The sequence below is a fragment of the Solea senegalensis genome, linkage group LG19 (assembly GCF_019176455.1).
Source record: "Solea senegalensis isolate Sse05_10M linkage group LG19, IFAPA_SoseM_1, whole genome shotgun sequence".
Lineage (NCBI taxonomy): Eukaryota > Metazoa > Chordata > Actinopteri > Pleuronectiformes > Soleidae > Solea > Solea senegalensis.
The window spans coordinates 10,994,003-11,020,072 of NC_058038.1; the positions used below are offsets into that span (position 1 = coordinate 10,994,003).

General features: G+C 39.8%; 3 protein-coding genes across 3 annotated transcripts; 2 read left to right on the plus strand and 1 right to left on the minus strand.

Annotated features, from left to right (window-relative positions):
• Positions 1 to 1,112: 1,112 nt before the first annotated feature.
• LOC122785416 (3-mercaptopyruvate sulfurtransferase-like) lies at positions 1,113 to 3,091 on the minus strand. The gene is made up of 2 exons (XM_044051192.1): positions 2,430 to 3,091; positions 1,113 to 1,711 (listed from the first exon to the last, which is right to left on the minus strand). Exons 1-2 carry the CDS (start codon positions 3,019 to 3,021, stop codon positions 1,413 to 1,415), a joined length of 891 nt encoding a protein of 296 aa, XP_043907127.1. The 5' UTR covers positions 3,022 to 3,091; the 3' UTR covers positions 1,113 to 1,412.
• Positions 3,092 to 3,589: 498 nt separating this feature from the next.
• On the plus strand, positions 3,590 to 12,707 carry LOC122785271. Its single transcript, XM_044051000.1, has 10 exons — positions 3,590 to 3,810; positions 4,878 to 4,950; positions 5,127 to 5,589; positions 5,731 to 6,129; positions 6,245 to 6,735; positions 6,830 to 7,386; positions 9,942 to 10,098; positions 10,207 to 10,328; positions 10,412 to 10,579; positions 10,663 to 12,707. The coding sequence occupies exons 3-10, from the start codon at positions 5,146 to 5,148 to the stop codon at positions 10,866 to 10,868; spliced, it is 2,544 nt and encodes an 847-aa protein (XP_043906935.1). The 5' UTR covers positions 3,590 to 3,810; positions 4,878 to 4,950; positions 5,127 to 5,145; the 3' UTR covers positions 10,869 to 12,707.
• A 5,931-nt stretch (positions 12,708 to 18,638) lies between these two features.
• On the plus strand, positions 18,639 to 25,423 carry LOC122784852 (transmembrane protein 235-like). The gene is made up of 4 exons (XM_044050243.1): positions 18,639 to 19,133; positions 20,386 to 20,463; positions 21,214 to 21,351; positions 23,872 to 25,423. Exons 1-4 carry the CDS (start codon positions 18,959 to 18,961, stop codon positions 24,114 to 24,116), a joined length of 636 nt encoding a protein of 211 aa, XP_043906178.1. The 5' UTR covers positions 18,639 to 18,958; the 3' UTR covers positions 24,117 to 25,423.
• Positions 25,424 to 26,070: the final 647 nt, after the last annotated feature.

The window sequence follows — 26,070 nt, forward strand, 5'->3', positions numbered from 1 at the left end:
ATTGTCAAGATTGCCATACATATATTTTTATATTCCTCAGTCAGCTACTTGGGCTTGTGTCTTCTTCCAAACATGTTTACACACATCTATCTATCCATCTATTTAAAATTAAAAGAATTTAAAAGAATTATTGAATTTTTACGAATTTTCATGACATTGCCCATACTTTGCAGACCATGTTGCAATGTCCCTCCCACCTAATGACCACGTTTACTTGAATCAGGTGTGTTAGAGCAGGGGAACATCAAAAAACATACAGGGCATTGGGTCTCTAGGACCAGGGTTGAGAAACACTGACCTATATGAGCTTTGAACACTAGAGGGAACTATTGTATCTTCGAAGAAGAATAAGTTCCATCTAATTTAATTTCATGCTCAAATAACATACATTGAAATGAATAAAAGTAAAGACGTGATGTCTATCCACAGATCATCTCCTTTAAAGAATAATATCACATGTATGTTCCACACAAATGTAGAAAATTAAGTACACACATATATTTCTGTGCCAGTAAAAAGACACATTTTCAGAAATATGTGTTGATTTGACGAGCCAAAGCTGGAAAACAATATCCACAAAAGGACACGTACTTACATTGGCAGTAACAGTATTTGCACACCTACTTGTATTTGTATTTCACCATTTATTGATTTATATAGATGTATTTCTTTATTTTTGATACTGTATGTTATTTAGGAGGGTGGGGTTGGTGCAAATGAGGGGGTTGCAATTCGCATTTATACCATTGGTTGATCAACATTGGTGTGCTACATGTACTTTGATCGCCACAACACTGGTATAAAAAAAACAAAAAATCTTACATGTCATCATTTTATGTACAGACTAAAAGACGCCAAGGTCTTCTACAGAGAGCAGTCAACTGTCTACACAGCTAATATCACAAACTATGTCAATTCAATTACACATAAATGACACATAGGCCTGAACCTGTAAGAAAGGGACAACCATTTTGTATATTTTAAGAGGTTGTCGGTCAGTTTTGTTTTCACAGCGGCGTAGCAGAGTCAAATATTTACTGTAGTAGTTACTGATTACAGGAGTTTTCTTTGTCCGTGCAGTAACGTTTATAATAAAAGAGAAGTCAGACAAATGACGAAAGAAGGAATCCATTTATTGCGAAATATTGATATGATCCTTCACAAAGTGCATATTTCTTCCAAGAATCAGTCTTCTCTGGTCTTGAAATTTTTTTGAAAGACGGCTCAAACACTACATTCATGTTATTTTATGGATTTGTGTAGATACACTAAATTGTTAAAGTTCTTTCATGCTGAAAGTAGCAAATCATTTTCTGGCCTCTGCAGGATTACATGGCTCTAAACACATGGTCTTCATCCGTCTCATTGTCGGCAGCAAACCAAACCATTCCCTTGTTAAAGTAACATTTAATTCACATCTTCTTTTTCTCCCCCTCTGAGATGATATGTTCCGGATGTGCCCTCTTGAACCACTCGGCCCAGGAGCCGTCGTAAACGCACAAACCCGAGTACCCGAGCAGGTGAGCGGCCAGAACCACATGGCACGCTGTCACACCGGAACCACAGGTGACCCACAGTGGACGCTCCAGGTCCACTCCTGCCTCTCTGAACAAGCTGGACAGGCCTTCAGTTCCCAGCTCCTTTCCAGAGGCGTCCATGAAAGATGTGAAGGGCATGTTGACTGCACCGGGGAAATGGCCTGGCAGTGTGTCTGTGGGTGAGAAGAGTATTATGAAAATGTAATGGCAGCATCATTCGAGGAACAGTGGGCAGGATTATAATAATAATACCTTTTTAGTGTAATGTCAATCAAAGGATATGAGAGAGAACAAGAATTCCGCCCCTTTTCTGGCCTCTGTTTACGGCCTCACACCTAAACCTAAATTCATATGAGGGGACAGTTCAGAGAGACATAAGCGGACATATCTTGGCCTTTATCAGGGGGATGTTTTACTTAAGTTGCTGTAATAATTCATAACAAACCATCAGCGATTTAAAGTTTAGTCACACATCTGATAGGTGCTGGTCTTTGAGTAGAGAATTAAAACCAAAATTGACAGTAACTGTATGACACTCCATAAGGACCAACCCTAATAACAAATCAAAACAAACAAAATAATAAAATCTTATTGTTCCCTGAAGTTCCCTTCTCCTGCTACTATGTGTATGACTGACATTTCTGATATATATGTGCACAGAGTGATATTTTAATTGCACTTAATCTGATGTTAAGATGTTTTTAAGAGTTTGAGGGGTTTTATTTCCCACCCAGACACAGAATATCTTTTTACTGACGTGCCTGACAGCACACAGAGGAAAGACCTCTGAATAGAGTCTCCAGTGCAGGGACGTTAGGTCACTTTATTGCCCCTCATTTAGAAAATGGATGCTGGTTTTAATCTGTTGTTGTAACTGGTGACCACTCTCACCATCTCTGGGCTCCGGCTCAATCCCCCGGAACCTTCCCGCTGACCGAGCGTCCACAACCTGGGCCTGCTTGCTCCGGATGTTCTCCAGCACGTCTTCGTAGTTCTTCACCCACGACGGGTTCATCGTGGCTTTGAACTCTCTGCGCTCCGGTGTCGTTGTACACTCGGAGGTCAGCGGGTGACCGTCAACGAGCCAGTTCTTCATGCCACCGTCCAGCACCGACACCATATTGTGCCCGAACAGCCGGAACATCCACCACACGCGCGGCGCACTGTACGAGCCAAAGTCGCTGGTGTCGTAGACAACTACGTGCGTGTCGTTCCCGATGCCCAGATCTCCGACATACTGAGAGAAGTCGCTGCAAGTTGGCAGCATGTGATCGAACGCTGAGCTCTTGTCCGAACATTCGTCTATGTCGAAAAACAACGAGCCCGGAATGTGCTGCTGGGCAAATTCTGCTTTCGTATCCCGCTTAAACTTCGGTAAATACCACGAAGAGTCGAGGATGCGAAGTTTGGGTCCGACGAGGTTAGACCTGACGGCATCTGCAAGCCACTGCCCGGACACCAGAGCACGGACCTGAGCCGCCATGACCAGGACCAGGGGGGAATACGAGTTCCAAACACCAGAGGGAACCTGAGACCCGATGATGGGTTTCAGACTCGGAAGTCAGATTTTTAGACACCCTGGTGGAAGAAGTACAAAGTACAGATCCATCCTCATCTTATGTGCTTATGACAGCTGAAGTATAGGTTGCCCCTCAGGTGATCCGTCTTTCTACATAGAAATTTACAATGTAAAATAAGAATATTTCAAATAATATCTATCAATCTATCTATCTATCTATCTATCTATCTATCTATATATCTATCTATCTATCTATCTATCTATGTATCCATCTATCTGCCTAAACATTGAACATTTCCATGGATTAATAAAATATTTCCATATTTTTCTACATCAAAGTGCTTTGATTGTCTTTATAATGTGTTCCTAATAAACTGGCTAGTAAACTTGTCCTCTGCTGCTGAAGATAGTCATTCTGCATGTTTTGGTTGTAGCAAGTGGTTATTTGAGTCACTGATATCTTTTCTATCATTTTGAACCATGTCTCCGTTCTTCTCCATCTCACCTCTGACATTAACAGGGGGATTTTCTCCAAGAGTTCTGCCACTCACCATTCTCCATAAACAAGACAGAGAGCAAATGAGAGAGAGGGATTGATGGAGGGGGAGGCATGGAACTGAATTAGTTAATTGGAGTCACTGCTTCTGTATTATAGATACAACCTTGTTTTTGTACTCAGACAAAGTTCTCCAGCCACTTACTGACCGTCCGTCCAACCAACCGGCCAGCTCTTGGAGACATTTCTATGTTGAGGTAAGCTTTTTTATTTTGTTTGCTATAAAATGGATCTGTGACTATTGTAGGAAATTGTAAAGAGGTAAGAGGTTCTCAAATGTTTGTAAGAAATGTGCAGCTATAGGAACATTTTTATTGTAATAACTGTTAGTGGGAGCAAGTCCATTCTTTAAACACAAAAAGTACAGAAATTAAAATTGGGCCCTACATCGGCACACCACAGCGAGTAAATTCACTGTGAATAGCTTTGATAAAACTTTTTAAGTTGAAAATTGTGAAAACTGTTTCCTTTTCCTCGCTGTTCAGATCTCTGAAGAAATGTTCTTATTGACATTTTCATAAGCACTTTTCTTTAATTTTCTTACAAACTAAATTCACTTACTTTTTGTTGGCAGTAATATCAGAAACAACTGTGTGAAACACCAGCTGTATTTTCACAGAAGCTCTTGTTCTTGACCATATGTATGAACAACCAGGATTAAATGAAAATGACCATTAAATCAAAGTAGTATTTATTTGTTATTTACCCTCTGCATTCTAAACATGACAAGATAATGGCCAATATGGCCAATATTGGCCTGTATTAACTAACTGGTAGAAATCATGAGATCAATTTCTCAGACACACAGCTTTGTGTGGATGCCGTGAACTGATTTGACAAATCAGGAGAAATTGAATTTCCCAACAGTCATACATTTTTGCATTAATGACAACCACTAAGAACAAAATGCCAAGCTTTATTTTTGGGCAGAGGAATAATAAAACAGGAGTGACTGCTTCCACGTGAGCAGATGGGCTTGGTTATTATAGGGGAAACGTCTCACCCACACAAGTCAAATCTGAATACATTCCATTCCTGTCCACCACATTAATATACAAAGAGACCTGTGTTAGACTCAGCTGCCCCTTTGCCAAAATTCAGATAATTAACTTACTGGCTCCACTAATGTGAGAATGGTTGGACATCATGTGGAGCAAATGTAAAGGGAGATGAGATATCGGGTGATATGCAGAAGGCCGGCAATATTGTGCATTGTGCTAATTTGTGCATGTTTGCCTGTGTCTGTCTGTCTGTTTGTCTCAAGCCTGAAGTGAAGTTTGTGAAAAAGACTTTCTGAAGAACAAGACTTGAGAGTCCACAGCTAACGACTCTATAAGGTGGGCACAGAGAATCCATGTACAAATATGTTAATTTAGCATACTATAGCTGATTAGCACTATACATGTTTTTGTTCCATTGTTGTTCAAATGCTTCACAATCTATTGCTCTTAATCTGTGTGGAATTCTAACAAGTACAACCAATGTCTTCTCTCTTTTCTCTTTCTTTAACAAGACACCACAATACCAAAAGGATGAACCTTCCTGACTATCCTGTTCCAAACTTAGATGTCACCTTGCAAGAAGTGAGTCGTGTCCTCCAGCTCACTTTGAGTCCTGACCTTTATCCTGAGTTCAAAAATGTGCTGGATCAGCAGAGGGAGCTCCTTCAAGAGGCCCAGCAGAATTTAGCAACTAGACTTGCAGACCAGGAGAACTGGGTAACACATCAGTTTAAGAAAAGCCTACTTTCGTGTGATGATCCCCTGCCAACTTCTACAGCCCTCCCTGTAGTACTTCCTCCATCCAAAGCAAAGAAAAGCACCCAGCTGGAGAGGGCAGCTGCTCTACTATGGGCAGCGGCAAAACTGTACTGTGAGCCCTTGCTTCTGGAGGGTGATGTACCAATGGAGCGCACACAGCAGTCAGAGGTATTTGCTGCAAGTCGGATTCCTGGAAGGACTCAAGATCAAATCATGGTAAGATAAAAATCAAGACTAAGATGGAGGGAGTGGGTTTTCAGGCAGCAGATTTATATTTGTCAAGGGGAATCTTCAGTATTGAATTAAAACATGATACAAGTACAAACAAAATCTAATATGCAGCTTTTTAATTTCCAGGTCTACCCTGATAGTCTACATGCCATCATCACCTGTGTTGGAGGAGTCTTCCCTGTTGACATACTCTGGCGTCCCAGCACCGGTGGGCCATTAACTGCGCGACCAGTCATTGACATCTACAACCAGCTGGCTCAGGTGATGGATGAACCCAGTGCAGGAAAACAGAATGATCCTTCAGCCATTTGCAACCTCTCAGCTCTGGACCGTAAAACCTGGGCTGGCATCAGGGAACAGATCCTGGGAAAAGGAGGGGAAGCAGCAGAGTCATTGGGGCTGATGGAATGTGCTGTGCTAACACTCTGCCTGGAAGACCAGAATGCCCCCTCTGATGTGGCTGATATCCTAAATTTAGTGAGGCTCGGGGGAGGAGACAGTCCATGTTTGAGATACTATGATAAGGTATTGACACACACACAATGCCAAGATAGAAGACAGATGCCAAATTGTTTATGTCGATATTCCTTTATTTTACTAACATAGTTAATACATTTTTTTCTTTCTTTCTTTTTGACAGGTGGTAAACCTGGTGGTATTCAAGGATGGAACCGCTGGAATGTTATATGAGCACAGTGCATTGGATGGGATGGTAGCTGTGCTTGTGACTGAGCGTGTATATAATTTGTCTGAGACAGCCGACCTAAAACTAGTTCAGACTGCACCTGAAAATGTGAATGGGTCTGTCACATCAAATCATTTTAATTCTGTCTCCCCAACTTCTCTAACATTCCCCTTGCAAGGTCTTAACATCCCAAAATCAAGCCCTGATGTAAAAACAGCTCACCCAGTTCTCACTTTTGATTTGCCCTCCTATCCTGACGTGTTTTCTACTATCAGAGGACATAGAGGCTTGTATGATGCCTGGATTAACTTCTCTTTGCAACTTTCTCTGAGGCAGACTCTTGGGGAATCTGCTGCCAGTCACATACTTGTTACACCTACTCATATGCGCCACTACAAACATGGTCGGTGTGATCCTACATACTCAAGCACCATGAATTCTCAAAGGTTAGTCGGAGCCTTGGCATCCTGCATTGGCCCAGATAACACAATGCATTACACTACTGACATCCTACACTTGTTCCATGTTGCATTTTTGGAGCACAAGAGTCTCATCAAAAACACTAAAAGTGGTCATGGTATCGCCCTCGTATCTACGCTACTTTGGAGGTTCTGCAGACTACCTGTCTTGCTTTGCCCAAGTCGTTGGGGAACAAGAGCTGTGGGCTGTCCATTTGGCTTTACACCCACAGGCCAGCCTGCTCAGTGTAGCACGTAAGCGCTATGCCCATCTGTCTGCCTCAGAAGGAGAGATCTCTGTGGACAGCAACATTCCCTGGGGAGTGGACTCCCTGGTCACCTTGGTATACCTGGATGGCAAGTACAGCCTAAAGACCTGCAACAGCCGTTTCCTCAGTAATGACGGCAAACTGGTGAAGGAGAACACTAACGCTACAAGCTTCACTCTGGAGTTGAAATCTGGCAAGCTGGCCTTTAAGGACTGTGAGGGGAAATATCTGACCCCCATAGGTCCCACAGGAACGCTGCGTTCTGGCCGATGCTCCAAGCCTGGAAAGGATGAGCTGTTTGATCTTGAGGAGAGTCACCCGCAAGTAGTTTTTCAAGCCGTCAATAAAAGATTTGTCTCGGTCAAGCAAGGTAATCAACTGGTAATGTGATTTGTGTGTTTAATTGAATCCGACCTCGCCTAATGATAATATATTTGTGTTTGTTTGACAAAAATGAAATGTCCCATAGAGAAAATGATGCTTTAAACTGCTGAAAGAGAGTTTAACAGATGATACTGGGATGTTGGCAAATACATGTAAAAGTGTGATGCTTTCATAAAGGCAAACAGACAGAAGTGCATGCAAATATGTAAGCATTTCGATCTAGCCCCAGTGGCTGCATCAATAAGAAAGACAAAACTATAAATGAAGCACTTGAGTAAATAAATGACAGAAATGACCTCCACTGTAATTCTGCCCCGCTGTGATTCCTAACCCAGGGGTGAGCATGTGAGACGACATGAGTACATTATCAAAAGTGGCAAAAAGTTACTGGTAAAGTATAATTCCACTATCCTTTCAAGATTATTCTACTTTTCTCATACAGACAGGGACATTTTGCAGATTTTGATAGTGCATTTGGTTAGAAGTAAAGTTTTCCCTATGTAAAACAGCTAAAACGTCACAGCACAGTACAGTATACACTTCGACAGAACACAGTATATTGTTGAGTGGAGCGGTGACACTTTTGGGTGTGAAGTAAATTCAAATATTGTATGTACAGTCGCGAAGGGCTGAAAATAACGTCACATTATTATCGGCCTGGAATTGGAGTCGTTCTTTTCGACTGTACCTGTTGTTGGTGGTTGACAGTTACAGTGTGGAGGCAACTGTGATAATGGGCTTTGTCATGTCCACTGTGTCCATTGAAGATTAAGTGTGCAAATGACTCCAGGGCAGATTTGTGCCTCAATGGTGTCAGTTACCATCAACAGGATTTAAGCCTTGTAGCTACTTGTGCTTTATTGTCAGGTACTGGCAGAAGTTCCTCCAAATGTCGAAAATGTGGCAATGAGTTAACGACACAAAATAGCTATGGTTACGCGACGCCTGACAGATCGATTACACGTTCCCGTCACAGCGTGCATGCTGTGATCTCCTCTGTCCTCTATGATTATTCGAGGAAACCATGTGGGTGAACAAGGGCAAAAAGTGTTTCCTGTCACAGCTTTTTACAGCTTTAAAACCTGGTTACAATAGCAATTAATAACTGCGTGACATACTGCTGTAAACTAACGGCACAGTGTATATGCAACAATATAGCATTCATTAGCATTAATTAGAAATGGCCTAACTTGAGACTACAGTCATATGCTCGTGCATTAATAAAACTGCTTTTTAAAAGTTACAGTTAGGGTAATATTTTTAAACTGTATTCTCATTATGTGGGGAACATAGGGACATGTTTAAATGTTCCTTTTTGTTTTGTGGCAATTTTACTTTTTTTTTTTAAGGAACAAGACACTGAAAGCTGCTTAGTGGTGCAGATTTGCATTTCACCACTCAGGGAATTACTGGGAGGGTGGAAGGGTGACTGTGGGGGATTAGGGTTGTAACAGGCTTAAGAGAAAGGTTAAAGGATATTTCTGTAGCATCCAGTTTGAACGACGGCAGACACGACTCACTTCTGTGTCTGTGTGTTCTCCTCCACCTAAAAACGCCCGCACCAGACAGAGAGTTAATACATGTGGATTAAGTAAATAACAGAAAATTGGCTGCAAGTGGAAACATTTGAGGTTTAGACAACAGTGCACTAAGGGACTAAATGCAAAGATAGTTACATATTCAGTAAGGTAGCCTGTTTTGTGTTTAGCTTTACTTGTGTGTTGCACAGAGGCATCTAAATGTACATAGTTTAAAGCAGAGGTCTTAAAACTGTAGCCCTCCAATCAATAACATATGTGGCCAGGTGGTAGAATATAGAATATAGAGCACTAAATATGTCTGTAAGCAATATTTTTATTATTATAATAATAATAATAATAATAATAATAATAATAATAATACATTTTTGCTTAGTTTTAAGTGCTCTTATTACAGATATGTTATTTATTTCATTTCAAAACAAACATGTTTACCTGACATTTCTGCAATATCATCATTAATTTTTTAATAGTAATATGCAGTAATATTGTGTTATGATTTTAATTAAAAAATTAAAATCAGACAGATACAAATGCCAAACCCATCCTGCTGCAGTATTCACTTCTACAAAAAAAAAAGCTGACAAAAGCTTTGTTTTTCCTTCTATTTGTAGACAGTTACATTAACACACTGTGTAATTACAATGACACACTGATGGCCTTGCATTATTTCAAAATTGCAAGGGTCCGTTTGTCCAGCCCACGGGAATGTTGAAGCAACACCATGCACACTTTGAAACCTACAGGTTGCGACACTCACTAGATCGAGTGACAATTTAACATACAGTACAACCCACAGCAACTATTACAAATTACAAATATGCACAGAGACATAATGCAACAAATAAGATGTTCGATGCAAACACATAGCACACTCTATGCAACATCTGCATGGATGTAACTAAATGTCGGATTACAATTATGAACATCATCCCTGCGAGAGGCTACGTTGTAATCCATCATTACTATTGAATAAATGTCTGTCTTTTCCCCTCATTGCCAGGAGTGAGTATTTCAGCCAATCAAGATGCGGAGACAGACATGGAGACCTTCCAGATGGAGATTGATAAGGAGAATAAAAAAGCTATGTTTAGGACCAATGGCGGATCCTACTGGACTCTGGTCACTCACGCCGAGATCCAGTCCACTGCCACAGAAGTGTAAGTGGATTTTGTTTTGCTCTACGAGAAAAGCTCCTTTGTCTGACTGCATTCACCTCTTACCTGAACCCTCCGCTTCTCCCCAAACGTGTGTTTTTTTTCGCCCAGAGAGATCAACACAATGTTTGACATTGAGTGGCGAGGACAGAGAGTGGCACTCAAGGCGAGTAATGGAAAATATGTGTGTACTAAGAAGAATGGGCAGCTCTCAGCAGTGAGCGATACAGTGGGTAAGTGGGCTCAAGATTCAGTGACTTGATTGATAGAGTGATTGAATGAATATCGAATGAACAGTATTTATCCTTCATTACAGGCGATGATGAATTATTCCTGATGAAACTCATCAACCGCCCTATGCTGATCCTCCATGGAGAGAACGGCTTTGTGTGTCACCATAAGAACTCCAACACTCTCGACGCAAACCGATCCGTCTATGATATTTTCTCGCTGATCTTCAACGACGGCGCCTACAACGTAAAAAGTCAGTGGTTCAATGTGTCTCATCACACTCCATATATCTGTATACGGACAGTAGTTGTTAACTCACTGGATGTCCTCCTACAGGTGTGAACGCAAAGTTCTGGTACATCTCGACCAGTGGCTTTGTGTGCACCGACGGAGACAAGCCAGAAGACTTTTTCCTCGAGTTCCTGGAACATGGACGCGTTGCCATCAAGGGTTCCAATGGCAAATACCTCCGTGGAGATAAGGGAGGCACACTTATGGGTGATGGTACATCTGTGGATGCATCTTCTCTTTGGGAGTACTGACCCGCTCAAATGAGGGTCCTCAATGAGGGCCGAGTGGTTGCACAACCCGCTTCCGTCAGCTTACATGAAGTGAACTGAGTGATGAACATTTTCCTGCCTGTTTTTATACTAGTTGCCAGGTGTTTGTCACTGTTTTTTTTTTTGTTTTTTTTTTTAATTGGGATGACGTGAATACTAGTTTTCTTTCTGTAAATGTTAAATGTTTTGTCTTCCAAATGATCAACATCAACATGCCAACAACAAGCAGTGTAATTTCACACATTAATGGAATAAGAAAGTGAATGTTCCAGTTCCTTCAGACACATTTTGTTCGATGTAGGTGGAGTGACAACGTTTATCAGACACAATAGTCAGACAGTGTAACAGTTAACAACTCACTGTGACACATTCTTTGGTTAGTCTTTCTTAGAATGAATGTCTGTTAAGTTCCACAAGGCAAATAGATAAAATACAGCGCTGGCAAAATTCAACAACTAATGAAACATTTAGCAGACATTAGTGAGTTGTGTTCCAACTTTTGAATGATTTTAATAGTTTGGCACTGTGGAGTCATTGGTGTAATGCATCATTGTCTTCAAGAACAGAAACGGCTGATGCCAGTGGCGTTTTCATTTATCTTAAATGGACCGTACAGAGGTTTCATAAAAGGAAAATTACAAGCAAAAAGGAAAGTGAACTGGAGGAAATAGACAGACAGTGTTCCATCAGGCACCGCTGCAATGCTGAAAAATGTCCAGAGAGGACACAGAAATACACAGTCATGTATGTAGACCATACATGTTCAAAACAAGCGAGATACCAAAGGAGGCGCACATCTAATGTATTTGATGGACTTATACATCATACTTAATATATCAGATGTGAAGTGATTCTCTAGTCTTCTGCCTAGGGGCCTTAAACCATACTGCACTCTATATTCCTTTATTATTCCTTTATACCCTAATCTTATGTTTACAGTTGAGCGGTAAGGCTAAAATAATATAACATAATGAATGATTGTCCAGTAAAATAGTGAAATGCATAAAAAGTGATGCAGAAACAAATGTGTTCAACATTAATCTAAAAAAGAAATTGCTCATCTTTTGTTTGCCCATATGAGAAGATGGAATGAATTCCATTCATTCATAATAAGAAAACTATGGTTAGGATTAGATGTTAGCGGTCAAAGTTCAAGGTCAGTATGATCACAAGTCCATTCAATCTTTTTTTATGAAATTGATCATTTAACAGCAAACGCCTCAGATTTTACAAGATGAGCTGATCGGGATTCAGTGGTGAGAGGTCAAAGTCACCGTCAATGTGACTCGTTTCCAAAAAATGACTTCTTTTTGCAATTCATGGACACAAGTTGAATATTGAAATGCCGACACTTCCTGTCACAAACTGCACTAAAGTACATTCTCTTCTCTTAGTCTCTAGAAACATAATGAACACAGTTGTGCATGTTAACAAATTCAGAATAGATTCAAGGCCGTAAGTTTAGATTGAAACAGATGTCGGTGTGCACTACAGAGGAAATCTAAACTGTATAAACCTGTGTACAATTTGTCCTATAGATTGTGCTCCTTTTTTTTTTCTTTTGACCAAGGAGACATTAAATCTGCAATAGTTCAAGAATAATTTCCAACCCAATGGATGTGTGATGTGTGAAATGTGCATTTTATCAAGAAAACTGTCTAGTAAGCAAGGTCTACGAGGCTTGGTCACCTATGGACCCTGCATCAGCTCTATATAGAAAGCCCCAGGCCATAAATGAAATGTATCTAAATTATATACAGATCTTTGTAGTGTCAACATTTTTTTTGTTTGCCGATAACAATAAACACTTGACAACATCAACTTTGCTGACTTTCAGAGACTTTGGACACTTCTCCTTCGGCTAGGCACTTTGTACAACTGTGTCGACCAAATGACTGTGATGTAACATGCGGAAATGTCTGCAAACATAATTACTATTTATTATTTATGCATTATTATTTGTAATCACTTCAGGTACTTCAGGTTTGTGGAGCAGAAATTACTCGCCATCGGAAAAATCATAGGTATTAATAATAACAGTTTCCCAGCTGTTTTTATTTTCATGTTCAATTGAGTTTAGATAATCTTATACTTACAGTATCTGCTGAAAGGAGCTGATGAGTCAACAATTCCAAAACTTATCAGTGGTAACACTTGCAAATAAAAATTAAATATATACTCTTGGCAGCTACAGTATATGGCCGGTAATTTTGTTTTTCCTTTTTTTTATACCCAGAGGACATTCTAACCATGTCAGCATCCATCCACAGAGAAAAGGCTGATGAGTGTGTGTGTCCGTGGGATTTCTCCATTAACTACACTGGGTGGCAGTGTGTGTCTCTCTTAGTTCATTCTCAGTTACGGCAGTGACAAGAATACTTAAATTTGCTGCAATCACGACGAGTACAGACACCTCCTAGCAATTTGCCACACTGCCTGGAATCTTGTGACACTCCCGGCAGCTCACACTCGATCGATGGTAAAAGAAATATAAAACAAAAAGTCAACACTGTTTGAAAACACTCGAGCACAGACACACAGTAAGAACTATTCTCACTGGCCTCGTCCTCTTTAATTCTATAATTACACTGGCCAGATTTTTCGTGGAGAATCAAGGACCATAAACGGCGCGCTCACCAGCCCTGATCAATACGCACAACTCACTGAAATGTTTTACCAGCTTAATTTTCATTCACTACGGCGCCCAAATGCCTATTGACTGTGTTATTTCTGCCATAAAAGAAACACAGACATTTGTAAACAAAAGTTTGAAGGAACTCAACGTAAATTAGATGTTTTCGTTTCCAGTAAACGGCTATTCTTATCCAAGTTCATTCCACTGTGTATGCGTGTGTGTGTGTGTGTGCGTGAACTGGAAAGCTGTGAAAGCCCTGGTAAGATTGGATGGCGAGAGGTCACGATGCGTTTCCTGGCACAGACTTCCCTTCTTCTCTTCAGAGTTGTTCTGGACAAACAACAAAGTAACAAAGGGTTACTGTGTCGGGTTGTGATGACACAAAATCTTGAATTTTCTATGTTCAGATCCACTAGCAAACACTTTTCTCATCATTACAAACATTACGGACAAATCCAATGTCGATGTCTTGTAGATTAAAAGCAAGAGCTTGCGTTCAACAGATGGCAGGCACACGCTAAGCCTTTATCCGTGGTTGCAGCCAGCTCCTTGGATCAGAGACAGAACTCCAGCAAAAACACAAACAAACAAACACGACTTACGGCCTGACTGGGAGTGTATTGGCATTTCACAGATAAATCAGTATTGGAATTTATTATGATTATTATTGTGTACTTTCCTTTTTTTACAGAACAGAATAATTGCAGGGGGACGAATCAGGAACGATCAAATTATTGGATAATTTATTCATTTTATATGCATGGCCAAAATGGACAACCAGTGTACGCAATGCATAGTCTATGATAAAAACAATATCAGCAAAAATATAAACTATATATGATAATTCAAGTCTTTTGCCAAGTTTGATTAAACTATGCATAGTAGTTTATATTATATTTGCCATTTGCAGTAGAAGTGCCAAAGGATGTTTTTCAAGCATCTTAATTTCTGTATAATATAACAAAATGTAAAATTTGCTTCATTTTTAAGAACACTCTATCCAATTAGTGTTGAACCCTCACAGTATACTGTCATACCTGTGATGGATGGATTAAAAAGTGTCTTCAGAAAGCTCTTGTCTCCATCTGGTAAGTAGGACACTTTGCTTGTGTTCGCAGATGAACCGATGTTATAGTTTTATCTTTAGACGTGTTCGAACAACTTGACACATTTTTGCCACATCTGAACAAAAAGTACAGACCTCAGTGAAATTCCCACGAGGTTTCACATGGCTCCGCTGAGCTACAACAAACATAATTATCTATATTAAGGAATGCAAATTGCACCTTCGGGGGAATTAGATTTTATTAGTATTCAAGTGAACGAAAGAAGAATTCCTGTAGCATAGATCAAACCCAACACAGACCATATGGTTGTCAAGTGCGGGGACGTTCAACTGAAATCTGCAGACTGAAGTCCATAGTAAACACTCGTTTATGTGCTTGAACTATGAAGGGCCATGGAATGATTATTTGAAAACATCATATTAAAACTTATATCAGTGACTGGACTGATGAAAAAATGCTTCGACTCCAGTGATTACCTAATTTGTGGTGCACTGATTACCAGAGGGTCTTTGAATGCATCTCATCTGCTGTTCCTCTAGGCTGAACACACTGTGAACCCTGCATTACTTTCACTAGGTCTTACGCGAGGAAGTTTGTAATTTGAAGTTTTGGCTGAAGCACTAATGCTTTTTTTTCCTCGCTCACAAAGGCCAAGTTAATTTCAAGAGAGCACATGCAGCAGCTGGACCTGAGAGAGTCAATGTGTGGAATAGCCAGCTTGAAACCTACTTCGCAGTCACAGTGCCATGTTGTATTTTCACATATTTTGTGTGCAGCAAAAATCATATGAAAGGACATTTTAGCTGGTCCTCACATCTTTAACGGGCTTTTTGGGGGCTAAGACCTGGATTTAGCGTTGGATTTGGGGTTAGGTTAGGGCACCTAGTTGTCATGGTTAAGGTCATGGTAAGGGGCTAGGCCAGAAATCAGTAAGTAAATGTGTTTGAGGGCCATTTTCTTTGGAATATGTGAATATTGGGCCAAAACATGATATATTTGCCAGGCAAAGTGCCTTAAAACGTCTCGATATTATTTTTTTTTTTTTTGTGAAGATAAGCAAACAATTTAATATTTGTTAAATCATCTACCAGGGGCCAGATACTGATGCTGGCGTGCCACCACTGGGCTAGAGAAAGCATTATGTCCTAAAAGCTACAAATGAAGAAACAAAGATGTAGACACAACCCTTCACCCATAATACCAACATACAGGCTCAGCTCATCAAACAGCTAATGTGATAAAACGTCATTTATTTCAAAAAGTCACTGCTGTTTAGCACAGAAGAGAAGAAACTGAGTCACAGATTATCTGGGCTATGCAAACAACCAGGCACCGAGGAAGACAGAGAGTGACCACAGCCTGGCAACTGGGGCCGTTTCCCCACAGATAAACCTGACAGCAGAGAGAGTCAATTCTGCCAACAGCAGAAGGTACAAACAAACAGACTCACGGTGAGAGACAGAAGCTCTGTTCAGACCTGATATCAAAATCAATCCCACGTGATGAGATCACAAGTGGACAGCTACGTGCAGGTGCAAACTCTCCCAAGATGGGAGATGTGTTCAAGATCCAATTACTCTGACAACAGTCAGAGATCATCTGGCATGCATGTCAGCCACTGTTTTTTAGCAATAACAACACAAACACCTTTTTTTTACCATTCTTCTCCTGGCTCTTCGTTGTCCTTCACGTCAAAACACACACACACACACAAGTTGACAATGAATCCATCTGTGTAGTTGGACTTTTATATAAAAATACAAAAAGTGATGCACATCAAGACAGCAATTCAACACTGATCGGTCCATCTGCAGAAACAGAGATTAAAGTGAAAAACCATGGGCTGCAGACTCTTATTTAAAAAGAGATGCTGCGTAGTAGTGGACGTCCATTCTACCATTAAATGCTTCTATCCTAAAGTGAAACAAGAAAGCAGGGAAATCTGGTTCTGTTCTGAAAGATTCTGCAAAAGAAATACTGTGCAAATCATTTGCAGCTGGTTATATAACAGAAGAGAAGGTGAAAAAAAAAAAGGATTAGATAACCTCCATTACTCACACACATCTTGGCATTTAAGCACTGCCCTCCACTTAATCTGAAGTTTCATTTTTATCAAAGACAACGCAAAAGAGCACAGCTTTATGTAGGTGCAGTAGAAACACAGACCCACAGATTCTAATTTGCTCTGATTATTTTTGGAAAACAAAGGTAATAAGGAGCTGTGCACAGCAACTGCCCAACCTTAGCCAAACTCTTAAATATTTCTTAGTTAACTTCATCCCTGTTGACTCACACTCCTTACTTAAGTAAGTATTGTTTTTAGTGGCTCTGTGTGTGTGTGTGTGTGTGTCTGTCTGTCGGTTTGTTTCTTTGTGTTTTTGCACTTGCACTTGCCAACATGACCAACAGAGGCCGCCAAATTGATGCTGCACCCCACAGGACTTCTTCAGTATGACAAGTGAATAAACAAAAAAGAGAATAGGTAATACCTTAATTAACGATTTAAGTAAGTGTGATCTAGAGCTGCAACTAACGATTCTTTTTTTATAACCGATTCATCTTTAACTATAAGTAATCGTTTGGTCCATAAAATGTCAGAAAATGTCTTGTTTTGTCCACAAACAACAAAATGATTGAGTTTTAATGATTTCTTTGTCATATGGAGCAAAGAAACAAAGGAAATATTCACACTTAAGAAGCTGAAACGATCAGAAATCTTGTTTTAATCATGAAAAAAGCTTCAAACCCATGAATCGATTATCAGAATAGTTAGCGATTCATAACCCGAGTAATTGTTTCAGCTCTAGTGTGATATCACCCAAATATCATACATGGAATCACCTTTTAAAGCTGCAATAGGGAAGATCTAAGGCGTTGAGTTTCATCCACAGGTTATTAAAATAGTCCTGCTTTGTGATCCCGGCTCTCAGTCGTAACTACTCAGCAGATGGGCAAACAAAGACGCACTTGTTTCATATGCATAGTGAGGCTTTTTCTCATTGTACAGGGATGTGTTTTCTTTTGCTTCATAGTATCTCCTCAACATGAGCGGGGTGGTCGTAGCATGGCTGCACAAAACTGCCACAACGTCATTGTAAACTCGGCACAAACAGGTTCCGTCCAGCTCTCTCTGGATGCTCTCTTCAGCCACCAAACACAAGCAGGTACCCCAAAAAAGCATCAGGTATAAATGCAGGTACTATCCCTAATGGAAAAGTAAAAAAAAAAAGAGTAGAGTCAAGTAGAGTAGTGCTAGAACTATATAATGGAAAAGCCCCATAAGATGTCCCATGGCAATCTCTCTCCATCTCAGAATGTACTGACACATTCTTCTCTGAGCATGCGGCACAGCTGTTTCCCAGAATCAGTCTGGGACCCAGACACTCGCTCTAACTGATAACATGGCCCACTGCAGGGAACAGAAGGAAAAACTCATTTAAATCACTGAACAAAAAGCTCCACTTTCCCTCATTGTTACCCTAGACAGCCTCTTCTGTGGTGAAACCAAAGTCAGTGAACCACCCTCCCCCTGCACCAAAGTACAAGGAAAAGCATCAATTTGCAGGAGCGCGTCAGTGCACATGGGAGTTATTAATCCAGGGCTGCCTCCATCAGCAGGTTTAAACATGTTGTCTTTGGTATTGGAAATCATTTGCTCTGATTTACCTTAGTTACACAAATTAACCAAACGAGGCAGCAGTGATATAGCAGCTCCTGTGACCCCATGACGGTGGAGAAATCAGTGGTGATCAAACCAAAAAAAAAACAACAACAACCCTGAACTATCTCTTTAAATGTTTGTTTGTTTTTATTTCTGTGAGTGCGCTTTGATCTTTTCATACAGCAGCAGTAACGCGGGGCCGGTTGAAAATAGGCAATAATTAAATTACAGTTAAATAGTCAAGTCGACTTTAAAAAGCGTCCGGATGTCAATTACGTTTCATCCAAGTGCGCGCGCTCACACTACATGTCCCCCGGTCAGACATTTATTCTGAAACACGGCACCGGAAGTCTTGTGTCTTACTTCAGGTGACGGTCACTATGGGTGAATCCAGGAGCGCTGTACAGCTGCTGCTGGCTGCAATTACCTGTCAGTCTTGTAAACTGGCACAGGGAAAGAAAATGCGTTCATCCCTCTTTTGCAATTAAGAGGAAACAAGGTGTGGATTTTGTCTTTTATCCCAGTTTCCTTCCTAAAGTACATTTTAGCCATGAGAGCCACACGGAGAACCAACAGGAGAGGACCCATAAGCTGGACCGCTTTTACGCATCGCACATCTTGGAGCGTCGGTGGATCTCACAGATTATAAACACATCAACGCTCTGCTGAATTTAAGCCTCGCTGAGCTCAGTGTGCCGGCTCGAGTTTTATGATGAAGTACAGTTCGGTGGTTCTTGCTGCTGTGTGTTCAGGTCTGCTCAGTTTCAGCCTCCTGGCCGTGGCAATTGGGACTGATTATTGGTACATCATCGATGTGAATAAGCCCAATCACACAGGTCCAGACGAATTGAGTTCACACTCTGGACTGTGGAGAATTTATGAAGGTATGTGATCCCGAGTTTTGTTTTCTGCTCTGTAGATTTAAAAAAAAAAAATCATTTTACGTGTGAAAATATAATTTTTCAACTTTTGCGCTATTTCTCTGCCTCTGTCCTGTAGCATCAATCACAGTCGTGCGCAAAAAAACGCACCATACGGGTTTATAAGATTTCAAATAAATCATAATAACATTTGTAATTCCACAACCAGTCGTGTATGTACCTCAGACAATAAAGCCTGCAAGTATGTGCCTTGTGTTGACAAGCAAACAACGAAGATAATTATTCATCTGTGATCTTTTGAGATTTAACATCGTTCATACTACATCAGCTGAAGCCAAAGAGCCAGTCCAGAGGTGATATAACAGTGTTTTCTCTTAAAAAAAATGAATCAAATAAATTACAATGACATGAATTTGACTCACTAATTGTACTGTTCCAATTCCCTAAATATCAATTTGGATTTATTTTGAAGAAAATGGACCACAAATGCAGCAATTATAGAACTGCAATATCCGTTATTTTGCCTTGCAGAGCCATCGGGGAGTTGCACATATTGGCCCCTGCAGGCAAACACACATGAAGCTGCAGCTAGAAATTATATATTTCTTATTTTTCATTTATTTTTTGCCAAATAAGCTGTTACATTTTGCTTTTAAGCTGCACACCTACCATTTCCTGCAATGAAAGGAGACAGCACAATGCTTCAGTCTCTTAAGGGAGCGTTCCTTTGCAAGAGCAGGAGTGAAATAAAGCGAAAAAGGCAATTGACTACATATGCATGTTCTCTCTTTTCTCGTTTTCAATAAGTCAGCCCGACTGTTTCCGGTAAGCTGTCAGCCACAGGTGCAGAGATGTTCTGCAGAAGGTACAGAAAGTGTGCATCTCTGCTGTTGTCCCCTTCAAAAGCTGATATTGAATTTCCATGTTACTGGCCATGTTGAGAGCTAACACTTAAAGACAAGGTAGTAAATGTTTTCAAGCTTTAATTGCTACGGTTACCTTAAAGAGTCCAAGATTCCCCTTAGCGACAACTGACCGGAAGTGAACTGGCTGACTTATACAGTATTTTAGCGGAAGCTGTGACTGCATTTACTCAGTTGTGGGTTGTATCTCTACATACACTGAACATTGCTTGTATTCATAAAAACAAAAACAAATTATAAAACTGTCCACAATCCAGGAGCAGTTTTTCACAGCCCTTATGGCTCTGTCCACTGATCCTTTCATGCATAACCTTTTCCCTTGACATTTTCAGGCGCAAACAGAAGTGCAGTCATCCCCTCCTTCACAGCAAATATGTCCAGCCTGTCAGAAGTAGAAAGGCACCTTCTTGGTGAGTGGTTTTGTAAATCAGTGGATAGATGATAGAGATGATCATTGATTTGAGAGTCAACGATATGATTCCCAGCAGTGGCAACTTGTAGAGATCGACCAATATGGGTTTTTCGTAGGCCAATGATTAGAAATCAGAGCAGTTGATGGATGATAATTGGTGCCAATTTTGACCCATGTATTTAACGGTTTAATGATAACAAGTAATACAAAATATTGATTCACTTCGGTGACATTTTATATTTGCAATAATAATAATAATAATAATAATGTATAAACGTAATATTAAATACATGAATCAGGTCAGCAAATAAAACTAAAAATATATATTTTTGGATAAAAATGGTCTCAGTGCCGATTATTAAAACATTGCCTTCAAGTCCTTGTATCCATGTTACACGAGTACAGATTGACAAAAACAGGTCGTAGCTTTTAGGGACGTGACAAATTCTCATCCGTGTTGAAAGCTATTCCACATAGATATTGTGCAATTTGATTTTTCCTGCTCTAAAAACAATTGTGATGAAATCCAACGACTCCCCGTAGAAATCAATCTGAAAATATTAACTGTATTTGGAAATGGTACTACTCCAAAGGGACGTTTTAAAATTTTTTTTTTTTTTTTTAAAAATCAAGCGACTTGCAGGCACGGGGCTTTTAATTATCCTCCATACAACCCTTGAAAATAAAAGTACAAAAACCACTGGGTGATTATTTGTGTGTGTGTGTGTGTGTGTGTGTGTGTTTGCAGGCTTGCATAAGGTGGTGGTCATCTTACTGCCCCTCAGCCTGGTTCTGCTGGTGCTTGGCTGGATCCTTGGCCTCGTCAGTTCATTGGCCTGCAGCCCAAAATTGTTGGCTGGATCAGCAACATACTTTCTCATCTGCAGTAAGTCAGAGAATAATTGTCCTGGTGTGTGTGTGTTGTTGTGTTTTTTCTTTCTTTTTCTGAGCCTCAAGCTGTGATAAGGGCTCTAGACGTAGGCTCACTCATATGCTTCTGCTTTGTGCGCAAGTTGTGCAACACATGAACACGTGTGGGTGGCACAAGTGTGTGTGTTGTCTGTGTGCATGCAGGAAACCTTGAACATCGCTGTCAACTGTTCTCACTCACTTCTGACTCGAAGACTACTGCAAGGAAACTTTTCGAGAATATTAAAACCAACCCGTTTAGCAGTTTGATACTGTTGGCTGTACCAGTGCTGAGCAACAGCAATGTATTATTTATTGGTTATTATTATGTGTTTTATGTGTCTGCCCAAAATTGACTAGTTACAGTATTTGCGAGATGGCCATGTTGCTCTCCTCGCAGTAGAATGGCGTACTAGTTGTGGAGATTTGCATAAAATAAACCCAAACGACTAAGGATTACGTAGCGGCATTTTGTGTGAGAACTACTATAAATTAGATATACTGTCCATGTGAAATTACCCAGATTGTCAAATCATTTGCACCTTTCTTATGAACAAGGGCCTGTATAGTTTGTATGTTTCTGAATCGGTCCATGCAGGATAGAACTGTGTGCTCAAGAATATAAATTTAATTTTAAAAATTGAGTTACTCCCCTCGCAAAAAATGAACCACATTTCAATCCATACACCGAGGACACACTGTCATCAGCAGTATAGTAACAGAAGGGTTCCTCTTCTCCCCACACCCATTCACTGTGAAGAGTTCAGCTTTTGGGCAGTTGTGGCAAATTGAATATCCTTCAAATAAATCATTTGATTTGGTCTGAGCTCAGGCGAAAATGGGTCTGAATCTCAGTTAAGGCAAAGTATGAATCTTTCATAGATGTCAAAGGTCTTATTATATACTTTGCTATTTCTGTTGACAGGCCCGGCCTCCTATGTCTCACAGCAGAGACAGCTAATTTGAATGTACATTCATTCATCCGGCATCCAAGCCTCGCAAGTACTGCGCTCTTACACAACACCATGTCAGCTATTGGGTAATAGGAAAGGCATAATGGACTTTATATATATAGTTTTGTTCTGCTTCTATTTCTTATGCATTAGCAGCTCAATTTCAGGGTTTGACTGTTTCCAGCAGGTGCTGAGGCTTGTTTAAAAAAAAAAAATAATAATAATAATAATTATGCCATGCATGTATTATAATATCGTGAGTGGCAATCCTTTTGTTTAAGTGTAGGGACAGCTAAGAATAGAGACGGCTCAATGCCACTGTCTGTGTCAGATATAAAACTAATAAACATTTCATTTCTGCTGATACTGATATCAGTCTTGTTTACCCATTTCAAACAACCTAGCTGATAATAAGACATTTTACTTACACATACTTCGATGCGATATTAACAGCCATTTTGAACACTTCAACTACAGTATATGGAAAACAACTGGAGCTCTTACTCATGTTGTCCTTGTGAAGGCAGGCTTCTCTCTTTACAGCATGTTGTCTGTGTTTACCGCAGCACTTGTGTCACATATCATCATATTTTCTTTGAAGGAAGTGACATTGTCGTCGACTTTTTATACATTTTCTGCAATCCCAACGTCCTCTTATGTTGTCGGAATGAGACTTGTATCTCAGATCCACTGTCGGATGATCGAATAGTACATCTACGTCTGGAAATTAGTAAAAAAAATATATATATATCTTTTTGGGGTGAAGTGGCCCTTTAATATTGTATCAGCTCATCCTAGCTCAGAACTTACATTAAGTATCTTCCTTCCTTCCTTTCCTTCCTTAGCCTACCATACCTGAATATTAAGCACACTTCATCATTGTCATTGACAGACAAGCCCACAGTTGTTAGTTTAAAATGATCAGTAATTACCGGAGATTGATTGCTCTAGTGTGTAGTTGTTCATGCCTTCCTCGGTCCCACACTGAAGGTCAGTCTAATGTGTATATTTATTCATGCCTATTATATCATTTTTATAATTATTATTATTATAATTCGATTAAGATATGGAAACTGAACTAATACAGAGTAGCAGCATCATATTTAAATCATAAGTCCCTCCAGTGAAGACTTTTATCAATATAAAAGCACCCCCAATGGAATAATTTGCACATAATACAATTCCCCCCCTCCCCATCAACCTGTGTTAAATTTCATTAGCTTCAAACTAATTGGCTTATATTATCTCATAACATCCATTGTGTTGAGTGAAGACAATTCGGGGTTTTGGGGTTTTTTGTGGGGTCGATTTTGTTAATTATTGCATTTCTACCTCAATGACCATGGCAAATATAATGTATGATTACACAGTTTGAAAGCTCCATGTTCCATACTTGATGTATATAGTGTATGTTCTACTCTAGTTTATTATCTTAACAGTCAATAGCTTTCTATATTGTACATGTGATGTGAAAATGCTGCTGGGACACCGCACGTCTCCCCAGTGTGGGACGAACTGGTAACTATGTTTCTGTGCACCGACAGGTCTTTTCACCCTGTCCGGCGTCAGCGTCTACATCAAATACTCGAACCACGCCATGGACGCGTTCCAGCAGATCGTTTCCCCGGAGAACCTCGCCTATGTGGACGTGTCCTTCGGCTGGTCCTTGACCATGGCCTGGCTCTCCTACAGCCTTGAGGTGGCCACTGGCCTGCTGCTCATGCTCGCTGCCACAATAACTCAAATGAAGGGTCGTTATGACTCCGGTGTAGCAATCGCCATGTTGTAGATTGAAGCCGAGAGCTCACAGATTGGACAGAATTTCATTGCCTGTTATTTTTTTTTTTGGGGGGGGAGAACAGTTTACAATAGTATTGTATGGTCAAGGGCCAGGACAACAAAGTGAACAGTAGATGCAAGCTAAATTTACCTAACCGTAGGCACATGGATGCCGGTTAAGTGATACTTTTGAACATTGTTACTGCTTGATGTGACTACCTCTCATTTCATTCTCTCTATCATTTTCTTTCAACTGTGCCAGATGTTCCAAATGGGAAATCTAATCATCCGCAGAGTAATTATGGCATACATTTTATTTTTCTTTCATGGCTTTATTAGTGCGTTTCAATAAGTGCAGTCTTTTTTTTCTGCCTCTGTACAATCTAGACACTGAAAACCATTGTAATGCATATGTGACTCTGTGTTTCCAACATGCTATTAAAATGAACATGTCATTTAAAGAGAGCAGCTCCATCTACAAGGCAAATGCACACTCGCTGCCTTGCAATAAGAATAATTAGCCCATAAGCCTTTCAGTCTAATGGGCTAATTTCCTTTTGCAGTGTGCTACATAGGCTTTTCTACATGAGGAAGTCGTCTGTATTTTGCTACACCTGTATGTTATACTGTATATATTTAAATCTATATTGGTGTATGTCGTACAAATCAAAGTATTGCTGATTCTGCAGCAGAACAAGCAAAGCAGGTTGGGCCAGAATGACAGAATTTAACAATACAGGTGCTGCACTGGAGTAATTTGCATATCACTGCTTGTGAAAAGCAATTGATCATTGTAGCATCAATGTAGCAATTGATCAATGAGGTTGGCTGATGGGTGTTGTGCTCTATAGAGAAATGTTAAGTTTGTGCCTCCTGCTTACAACCTGCTGTGCCCATTCTGGTGGTGAATCCCATAATCACAGGAATAGGACTGAATGCCAGGGGGATTCTGCAAGCTGTTTTTCAGCAGCACCAAATACGTGCATGTGTTGCTGCCTGCTTATAATAACAGTTAGATATTGCTGTATCAATTATGTGCTGTGAAAACTAAGACTTCACGTCTCAGAATATTGAGATTAAAAAAAAATATATTCAAAATTTTACCATTTACAATGCTGTTCACTGCAGTGTTGTCCTCACTTGTGCTCCAATAACTAAAACATCAGTCCATTGTGGCATGACTCCATACTGTGAATAAAAAATAGGGAGCGGGACAAAGCATATTGAGCCAATACTTCCTCATGTCAGATTCTGTAATCAGTTTTCACCATACTGATTTTGTCTGTATTATGAAACATTAAAATCTAAATCACTACAGATAGTTGTTTTTTCGTGTTTAATTTACAAGAATGCCTCTATTCAAACTAGGGGTGGGCGATATTGGCAAAATGCTGTATAATCATCAATAAAATGAATTCTTATAATTCATTTTATTGTTGCATACAGAGTATATCGATGGACACAATATTACAGGAAACAACTCGTATTTATTGTATTTAAACTTAAATTATAAAAATTGAAACAAATGTCATTAATATAAACAAAATCCCCAATTTTCAGCGAAATAGAAAAGAATACTTTTACAATATATGTATATATATATATATATACACACATACATACATACATACATACATACATATATGTATATGTGTACATATATACATACATACATAGATACATGCATATAGTGTATTGTAATAGTATTCTTTTCTATTTGGCTGAAAAATATACACATATACACATATACATATACATATATATACAAACTACATACAAACTGTCAGTTTTTCCAAAAATTAAGTTTGAACTAATTCATAATGACTTTATTCAGATTTTCATTGGAGTGACCAGGATGGACATAATGGATTGACTACAGGAAACATCTCAATGCTACAAACCAGGATACTGGAGTGCTTTGAGCTTTACAATATCAATAGGACAATAAGGGCCTCCATCAAAAA

Coding starts and splice junctions, on each gene's coding strand:
- LOC122785416 (XM_044051192.1), bottom strand. CDS start 3,021: ATGGCGGCTCAGGTCCGTGCTCTGGTGTCCGGGCAGTGGCTTGCAGAT. Junction 1,712..2,429: donor TGAGCCGGAGCCCAGAGATG/GTGAGAGTGGTC, acceptor TCTCACCCACAG/ACACACTGCCAGGCCATTTC.
- LOC122785271 (XM_044051000.1), top strand. CDS start 5,146: ATGAACCTTCCTGACTATCCTGTTCCAAACTTAGATGTCACCTTGCAA. Junction 5,590..5,730: donor GGACTCAAGATCAAATCATG/GTAAGATAAAAA, acceptor TTTAATTTCCAG/GTCTACCCTGATAGTCTACA. Junction 6,130..6,244: donor GTTTGAGATACTATGATAAG/GTATTGACACAC, acceptor TCTTTTTGACAG/GTGGTAAACCTGGTGGTATT.
- LOC122784852 (XM_044050243.1), top strand. CDS start 18,959: ATGATGAAGTACAGTTCGGTGGTTCTTGCTGCTGTGTGTTCAGGTCTG. Junction 20,464..21,213: donor AGTAGAAAGGCACCTTCTTG/GTGAGTGGTTTT, acceptor GTGTGTTTGCAG/GCTTGCATAAGGTGGTGGTC. Junction 21,352..23,871: donor AACATACTTTCTCATCTGCA/GTAAGTCAGAGA, acceptor GTGCACCGACAG/GTCTTTTCACCCTGTCCGGC.